This window comes from Pelodiscus sinensis, chromosome 10, assembly GCF_049634645.1.
Source record: "Pelodiscus sinensis isolate JC-2024 chromosome 10, ASM4963464v1, whole genome shotgun sequence".
In the NCBI taxonomy this organism is placed as follows: Eukaryota; Metazoa; Chordata; order Testudines; family Trionychidae; genus Pelodiscus; species Pelodiscus sinensis.
In genome coordinates this window covers 21,831,764-21,841,288 of record NC_134720.1, presented here as the reverse complement: position 1 = coordinate 21,841,288, position 9,525 = coordinate 21,831,764, and the positions used below count along the sequence as shown (strand labels likewise).

General features: G+C 45.4%; 1 protein-coding gene across 1 annotated transcript in view; it reads right to left on the bottom strand.

Moving 5' to 3' along the window:
• Positions 1-459: 459 nt before the first annotated feature.
• Positions 460-9,525, bottom strand: part of U2SURP (U2 snRNP associated SURP domain containing) — an 83,978-nt gene continuing 74,912 nt past the window's right edge. The window contains exons 26-27 of the mRNA XM_075937664.1: positions 3,480-3,656; positions 460-1,175 (exon numbers count right to left, since the gene is read on the bottom strand). Of these exons, the coding sequence (XP_075793779.1) occupies positions 1,037-1,175; positions 3,480-3,656 (316 nt within the window). The 3' untranslated portion in view covers positions 460-1,036. The remainder of the gene's footprint in view (positions 1,176-3,479; positions 3,657-9,525) is intronic.

Genomic DNA, 9,525 nt, shown 5'->3' with positions numbered 1-9,525 from the left:
TAAATAAAAAAACAAGGTAATAAAAATTTCATTTTTTTTCTAACCTATTTTGAGCAGTTCTCACGATTGGGAAATAAATTCAATAAAAAACATGTAATGTAAAAGCTCTGCTTTTGGAATAAAAATCCACTTTAGAAAAAGAAATCAAAATGTACTATATGTTGCAATCATTGTAACTGTATTTCTTGAGGAAAATCATTCAGCCTTTGGCCTTTTTTCCTTTCATTGTTCCCAAGGCATGCCACTAACGTGACTTATAAATGCATCATTGCACATATTATCCCTACACTTAACATTCACTTTCATTTCAGAGCTAGACCCCTTTCTTAAAATAAAGAAATACCAGCAGATCAGGTAACATCTCTCATACATCAGAACTTTAAGTGTGCCCAACTGTAGGCACCTATCTGGTCAATTGCTCTTACATTAAGCATCACAATGGAAAATTACACTCATCAGCAGGATTCAAAGGTGCTTTTATTTTGATATTCAACTAACAAAAAAGGACCACTGCTGTTGAAGTTGTATACTCCACTGAGGAAAGCTTAAAACAACATAGTATGTCTGAAATACACAGTACTTCCAAACAAACTATGAATGCCTTTAAAGATCTGTCGTTAAGTGGGGCAAGAAAACCACATTTTAAATTTCTGTTCAGATTTTATTTGAAATCTAATTCAAATTGTCAAAGCTACAAAAAGGGGAAAACATTTGTGTTATTTTTTGCTGTCACAACATTCTAAAACAAAAATATCACTACCGCCAGCAGATCAGATACACACATTTCTGGTGAAATCTCTAAACACAAAAATGTTTCATTTCGGGAAATAGTCACAATGAAGATATTTTGTACAATATAAAACAATGACAGGTCTACAGATGCAGTTACTCATGAGTATACACATGCATTCACAAAAAATTCAGGAATGCTTTTTTGTTTGATTTTTTTTTTGTTTTTTTAAACAGACTGTTCAGGCACAAAAACAAAACCGCATTTCCAGTAAGTGACAGAATCATAAAAAATATGAACATTTTGTCAGTGTTTGCTTTTCTTTGACTTCTTATGAGATCTGTGTGGAGAACGGGACTGCGATCTGGATTTTTTCCCCGACTTTTTAGGAGACCTGGATCGTGACCTTCTTGATCTTTTGGGTGTCCTTGAGCCAGAGGGTGACCTGGAAAAAAAAGTCTGATGACTGACAGGGAACTTCTTTACTTTTTTCTGCAACTAATATGGCCCCTTCCTCTAATATACTGTAAAATAAAATAAAATAAAATAAAATAAAAAAGGGGAACTCCATTTATCTGATCTAATTGGGAGCAGGGCCAGATTAGATCATCAAAAATTCAGATGAGGAAAATGGACAAACAGCATATTAAGATATGGAGCTGCTTTTAAAATGGCAGACCCTTCCCACAGAAGTATTAAAGTATACTTTTTATATTTTATCTTCTTATCTACTTAGCCTATACAAATCCCTGGCTCTTGCAAACAATGTTTTGTTCACTGATTAACAAGAAAACCAACGAGTTTTTAAACAAGTTGCACAGGTATTGACCATTTTCATACTCTTTAACCCTGCGCATTATAGGGACCCATCTACAATAGCGTTTCTCAATATTTTGGTTGAAATTGCCCAGTGCCCTTCCCCCCCACCCCCACAATATTGGACCCAACTAAGTGACATGTTCAACCCCACCACGTGGAGTTTGAGCTTATAGCTCCAGACCCACTGCACGTGGCTGAAGCATCAATTTCCCATAATCCTGTGTGTGCACTGATGAATAATTTAGAGAGATGGATAAGAGAGGCCTGGATGGGGGGAAGGGGGGCCGCGAGGTTCTACTCTTTTTGTCATTTGTAAACAAAAATTAGTGACTTGCCATCAGTCTGCATGTCCAATTTCTAACTTCATACATGTGCACTGACTCAGTTTCAGTGCTCAAAGTATGAGAAAAACAGCATTGACCAGTGTCACTTAAAGCAGGCAAATAATATACAAGCTTCCCTACATGGTTCTGAAAAAGCAAGTTGGCCTTTGTATTAACACAACTTATTCCAATATTGCTCATTTCTATTCCATGTGGATTATGCAAAATGGTGGTGTGCTGGAAAATATCTAGTATTCTAACCAAACATGTTCATGGGTTGTGACCGAACCCAGGAGTCTACAGATAAATAGATAGTGAATAAAACCTAGTGTACCACCTGGTCCACTCTTAATGCACATGTTTAATCTCATCTAATCTCAATTGATTTCATGCTTCATCACGCTATATGACCACTGTATGAACTTTTAGAAGATTTAATTATTCCAAAACAACTTTCTGCTTGAATACAATTGCTAACTTTCTCTACCAGTAGGTGGTTACATAGATTTGCTTGATTAAGAAACCTGACAAATATAATGCACCATGACAATTTTCTTCTTTACTGAGTCACTAATAAAAGTTAAAATTTCAGTAACATGACTACAATACAATTCATGAGCGTAGCAATCTAGACTTGCAGAGCAATCTTGAGGTTTAAAATGCAAACAGAATAATATAAACCACACAAAATAGTAATGAGAAATATATCTGATCTTATGTATAACGTAAGTCGCAGGCCAGTATTTTGGTGATAGCAGCAGTAGGATATTGTTAGGTCTAACCTAGAGTAGGGACATAAGCAAGTAGTCGGGTACTTGACTACCCACCAAGCCTAAGCTTATCAAGTAGTCCAGTCAAGTACTTGACTCCTCGCCTCGCCTCCCCTTTCCCCCAACCCCCGCCCTGGCCTCTTTATCAGAGGCAGCAATGAGTTGGAGGGGATACAGGAGCTGGGGCTGGCTGCAACCAGACGTTGCTGCTGGTGCAGCCTCTGCCCGCAGCCAGCCTGGGGCCACTGCAAACAGGCTGCTGGACCTGGTGTGAGCCAAGACCAAGCAGTCCCGGCTCCCGCCAGGTCCTGGACCAACCCTGCTGTGGCTCTGTCTTTTAAACATAGTAAGAGATGCTTGGCTCTTATCACATTTAAGAGACAGAGCTATGCTGCGGCTTTATAAAGCGCTTTCCCTTATTGACTAATAGTAGCCAAATACCTGCTCCTTAACATCTGTAATCTAGAGTAGGGGATTTAGGGAGCAATTCCCCATCATTGGAAGCCACAGTGTAGACAAAGCAATAATGGTTTCTTGGCATTTTCATGCTAAAATGTCTTCCGTCAACCACCAAAAACTTGTGTCTACACTAGGGCTCTCAACAATGAGAATCTTCATATTAAAAGCATTTCTCAAAATACATACTTGATTTCAAAGAGCATGAATAATTGTTAAGATTGTAGTGGCATGTACAAAGGAAGCACTGATGTTAATCCCAGAACCAGAAGAATACTCTTGTAGTTTGGCAGTAGCCAAAGGACCTTGAATCATGTGGTTTCTTGGTACTGCTGCCTTGCACAGTTCAGGACACGTTTCCGGAAGAGATGTGTAGCTTACCTTTTGGCTTTTTTACTGACATCTCTTGGAGAATCTTTGTGAGATGACCTGGATCGTGAGCTCTCTTTGTGAGATCTTTCAGATCGCTCAGAGCGTTCGGATTTTGGTGATGGGGATTTTGCTCGTCTACTGCCACTACTGCGAGATGGACTGGGTGATGTACTGTGTCGTCTTTTCCTTTGTAAAAGAAAGGGGGGAAAATTACACATATACACCCTATCTAAAGGAATCCCATTTTTGTATAGATTTGCCAATTCAACATGCAGTTGCATTCATTGATTTCTTCCAAATAGCATAGTGCTAACTTTTTATTAAAATCAGCTTCCAAGTAATTCAGTACTGAATCAAACTTTTTATCGGGCTCACAAACTAAGACTTAAGACTCATGCCTGTTTACAGATTAGTGACAAAGTTGCAATTAAATACAGTATTTCTAAAAGTTTTTGAAAAAGCAAAATGTTACAAATAATGCAACAATGCTTACTGAGGTATTACCAAGATTCCATCTAAACACATACACTAATAGAGGGCCTGCGTACAGACTAAAAGTGACTCTACAATTTAAACTGTTTATACTTGTGTAGTGAGGTGAAGAATATTTAGATCAGAGCAATTTTATTTTCTTATGTAATTAGTTTTAGATACAGTTTTCTGACCAAAATGTTACTTCACAGTTAATTTATTCCTAAAATCACAGCTAAACATAGTGCATGGTGTTCATTAAAGTCCTATTTTTACCCACTTTTCTAAATGTGTTGACTGAAACAAAAGGTTCAGAGAGTTACTCAAGGAGTGGTTTGGGCAGGATTCGAATATAAAATCTATTAAATTCAGGAAAAGACCATTATCAGTTTCTGTAATTGCTTTTCTTCAAGATGTGTTGCTTATATCCATTCAGGTTGGGTGTGTGTGCTTGCCACATGCACAGATGCCGGAAGATTTTCCCTTAGGTAAGGTTCTCCTGTAGGGAGAAGGGAGGCAACTCAGGCACTCCATGGAGTAGCATAAGCACACCGCACTATATAGGGCACCTATGGCCCCCTGCACCCTCAGTTCCTTCTTGCTGGACAACTCCAACAGATGGGAAGGAGGGCAAGATGTTAAATGGACATGAGCAACACATCTGGAAGAACTCCAGTTATGGAAACAAGTAACTGTCCTTTCTTCTTCAAGTGATTGCTCATGTCCATTTAATGTAGGTGATTGCAAGCAGTATGTCTAGAAGTGGGAGGAGTTCACTGGCATGCGGACTGAAACAGCTCTGCAGACACAGGGCTCAGTGTGTGGCAAAGGTATGTACTGAGAACTATGCGGCAGCCTTACAAATGTCCAGAATCTGAATACTAGCGATGGAGGCAGTTGAGGAGGCTTGCGCTCTAGTTGAATGAGTCCTGCCAGCTGATAACCTCCTGCATTGGCATGTGCCATCTAATTGAAGATCCTTTGTGTAGTCACCAGGCTCCCCTTCATTCTCTCAGCATAGGCAACAAAGCCCTGGGGCAACTTACAAAAGGGCCTTGTTCTATTAACGTAAAATGCAGGGGCCCTGCAAACATCCTGAGCATGGAGCTGACATTCCTCAACAGACGTATGAATCTGAAGATGATACCCTGGCCGATATGGAATGCGGAAACCACCTTAGCCAGGAAAGCAGGATAGGGATGCAACTGCACCTTGTCTTTAACAAAACCATATAGGTGGACTCTGACATCAGAGACCCGTGGCTTGCCAACATAATGGCCATGAGGAAAGCCACCTTCCAGGACAGGTGCAAAAGAGAAAACACGGCCATTGGCTCAAAGGGTAGCCCAGTTAGCCTGGAGAGGACCAGGTTAAAGTCCCATTGAGGGATGGGGAGGGACACATGAGGGAAATGCTGCTCAGTCCCCAGAGGAATCTCACCATCATATTGTGGGAAAACACTGGCCCTGGATTGGCACGTGAAAAGCCAAAATCACTGTCAGGTGAACTCCTATCAACAAGACAGGCAGCCTCTCCTCCCTTCAAGTAGAGAAGATAATCCAGGATAGCCTGGCTTGGAGCTCTGGTAGGAACAAGACCATTCTGTTGAACCCATAGTGAGAACCGAGTCCATTTGGCCAAGTCTGTCTGGTGGATGGCTTAGGGCTTCCTAGCAGGACTTACTGCTCTGCATCCAATGCCGCAAGGAAGTGACGACAGTTCTACGTGGAGAAGGCAGGCGTGGTCTGGGCGTAGCAGTAGGATCCCTGGGAGGCACACTGCCAGGTTCAGCAGAGTGGCATACCAATGCTGATGAGGCCACGCCAGCAAGATGAGCATGAGACAGGTTCTGTCCTGCTTGGCTTTCCCCAGGACCTAGAAAATGAGTGGAATCAAGGAAAACGCATAAAACAGAGCACCCAACCACGGGATGAGAAAGGCATCCCCTAGTGACCCTGTTCGCCGTCCGTCTGGAACAGAAGCTGAAATACTGTGTTGCATTCCATGACAAAGAGGTCCACTTAGGGAATGCCCCACTTCTAGAAGAGCATGGCAGTGATCAGTACATCAAGGGTTTACTTGTGGTGAGAGCAGAACTCTCGTCTCAGCTGATCTGCAAGAAGGTTGCCCATGCAAAGGATGTGACGGGCCTCCAGGTAAATGCTGTGTAGGATGCAGAAGTCCCAAAAGTGGATTGCCTCCTGGCAGAGTGTGTTGGACTGGCCCCTCCCTGACAGTTGATGTAGAGGATCATGGCCACGTTGTCCCTGAAGACTCAAACCACCTGTCCCTACAAGTGAGGGAAGAAGACCTTGTATGCCCTACAAATCGCCCGTAGCTTTTTGATGTTTATGTGAAGGGGCACCTCCCATGGGGTCCACATGCCTTGGGTCCTCGGATCCCTGGGTCAGAGCTCAAAACCTTTCTGGAGGGAAAAATGCTCAAGCCGGAGTCGAATCCAGCACTGCCCCTACAAACTCTGTGTTGAATTGGAACTGTGACTTTTCTGCATTTATCAGGAGGCCTAGATGGTGGCAGAGAGAGCAGATGGTTTATGTGTAGCTGGTTGTGGCGGAGTCATCGAGGTGAGGGTATATCTGCACCCCTCGGCACCAAAATTTTGGGAGCCACCACCGATATACATTTGGTAAAGATATGAAGGGCCATGGCAAGACCAAATGGGAGAGCCACAAAATGGCAGTAGCTGGACCCCACTAAGAATCTCAGGAAATGTCTGTGACCTTTGAAATGTGGAAGCAAGCATCCTTGAGATCAAAGGCGGCTTACCCAGATCCAGGGACGAAATGATGGAGGACAAGGAGACCGTACAGAACTTGAGTCTTACCAGGTAGCAATTTAGATCTCACAGGTCCAATATGGGCCGAAGCCTCCCCGCCCCCTTGTTTTTCTTGGGGATAAGAAAGTAGCAGTAGAAGAACCTCTGGTAACACTGCAGAACCTCCTCCACTGCCCCCAGCCTCAGCAATCCATCAACCTTGTCATAGGAGTTGTCCCTGAAGAGGGACAGAAAAGGGGAGTGGGATGGGGGGAAAGAGGAGAGCTAAAAGATCTATACCTGCCTTTCTGAGCTGGACCCGAAACGTATGAGCCAAGGATACAGAGCGCCATGTGGGAGTCCTTTAGCCCATGGAGTTTAGTATCTATCTGCTCCAAAAAACAGGGCCCCTCCATCAAAGGGGAGAACCTGAAGGGGCTTCTGTGCCTCCAGGGAGAGCCCTGAAAGAAACCGCCATGATGCCCTCTGCTTGGAGATAGCTGAAGTCATGGAGTACACCACCATGGCTGAGGCACCCTGGAAAACCACCCACACAGCTGTTGCTCCCTCCTCCACATGCAGCTGCAAGCTCGATGATGTATAAAGTTTCCTCCCAAACAAATATAGTCTCTTAAAAGTCCTTATTTTTCGGGGTTTTCCCAAGCTGGCCTTGCCATTCCCGATGACTGAAAGCTTCTACCAGCAGGAAACTGGGAGCTGAGTGGGAGAAGAGGTATTTGTCCCTTCTGCAGGGGTCAAAGTATTTCCTCTCTGCCCATTTTGATATGGGGGAAATGGCAGGGGTGTCTGCCAAAAGGCCTTGACAACCTTAGACCATCATGGAGAAGCAATGCCACTCTGGCTGGGGCTGACTGGCCCAGCACCTCAAAGAGGGTTTCCTCCTGCTCCACTAATTCATTCACTGGGAAGTTTAAGTTAGCAGCCACTCATTTAAGAAAGTCCTAGTGGGCCCTTGCATCATCAGAGGGCACCACTAGCTGCAGCCCCACTATGGCCTCTTCTTTGGACAAGGAGGGGGAAGCTTGCATTGGGGAAATCTCCTCATGGTCCGGGGAGGTTGGTGCCTGGACTTTGGTTCCTTGCTCCTCTTGAAAAACAGGAGCCTGGGATTCCTCCGGTGCCAGGAGTCATTTGACAGAGGCCAAGGCTGCTGACAATGCCTTTGGTATACCGGCAATCGAGTATGGTACCTGTGGCTGCACAGAGAATCCCAAAGGTTCCAGGGACACCACTGTGCCAAGCTTGCAACCTCTCTGCAGCTGGAGTTCTGCCTGCAGTCCTGGAGGCATTGGAGGAGCTTGTGCTAGAGGCACCGAGGCTTAGTCAGAGGCCAGGTTGACAGAGCACTTTGTACTGAGACACAAGGAACAGGGGCTGGTATAGGAGCAGAACCACCCTCTGGTCACAGAGACCGATGCCTGCGATGCGGAGGAGCACCATAAGAGTTCCCTGGGCAATCACACACTATTCCAGGATCAATGATGCATGTGATGGTGGCCATCCGTGTCCCAGCTAGCTCAGGAGCAGCTGCAGGACTGATGCCGATCAGCCACAGTACGGTGCCATGATGTGACAGAGCAGGACTGATATCCCCTGCACTCTTCATGGATGCACTGCAGGGAAATATGAGCTGAGTAGGAGTGCCATCAGGGAACAGTACAGTGTCACAAACCTGTCCCTTAACCAGTGCTCGGACCTCTGTGAAGAATGGTCCCAAGCATAGCCTCCATACTGGAGTGAAAGTATCTGTGGTGATCTGTGCCTAATCCCTGGGAGTCCTGCTTTCTGCCTTCCATGGTCCAGGTTGTCCACCACAGACCAAGCTGGGCTGCAGGCCCTAGAACTCTCACCCTGCATGGGTGAAGCCTTGGATGTCCCACCAGACTGGAACTGGAGGCACTGTGGAGACTGTGAGGGCAGCAAGTGTGGCTTCCCCTTGTGCCTCAGTCCCGCAACTACTATGGTGGGGGATACCGGCATTGACAGGATGTCTTGGGCCGCCTGAAAGGTCTCAGGGGTTGATGGCATCTGCAGCTGCTCCACACCACTCTAAGGGAGGCCTGAGAGGGAGCAAGGGACCCATACACCTATGAGGCTGGAGGAGACAGCTGGGCTACCACAGGAGAGTCCACTGGCATCAAAGTTCTGGGCCTGTCCTTCTTAGGCTCCAGAGATTTGCCCTTGCCTTGACTAGGCTTGCAAGATGCTGGCAAATGATGCCATGGTATCAGCAGCACTGAGGCACTGCATGCCAAGGCACTGAAGCTCGGCCAAGGGACTTAGCACTCATGTACCAAAGCCATGGCGGATTCCATCAGGAGAGCCTTGAGTCGAATGCCCCTCTCCTCCTTGGTATGAGGCTTGAAGGACTTGCAACTGCAGCATTTATCACTTATATGGCCCTCTCCTAGGCACTGCAAACACTCTCAGCGGAGGTTGCTCACTGGCATGGGCCAATTACAAGTGCAATACAACTTGAACAGTGGGAAACAGGGCAGGCCCTGGCCCGAGGCATAGTTCCTGCGGGTCCTACTCTGTTTAGACATGACTAACAATAGAAATATTTACAGGTAAAATGAAGACCAACCATAGAACTGAGCAACAGCTAATGCTGAGACTAGCAGGTTTCGATGCTCCATCCGGTGGCAAGAAGGAACTGACGGAGGAGGTGGCTGGAGGTGCCCTATATAGCGCGGCATGTGCACCCCATTCCTTTGGGGCACCAGAGCCACTTCATCTCCCTTGTGGGTACTGCTAAGAGAAAATCTTCCAGCACCGGTGCATGTG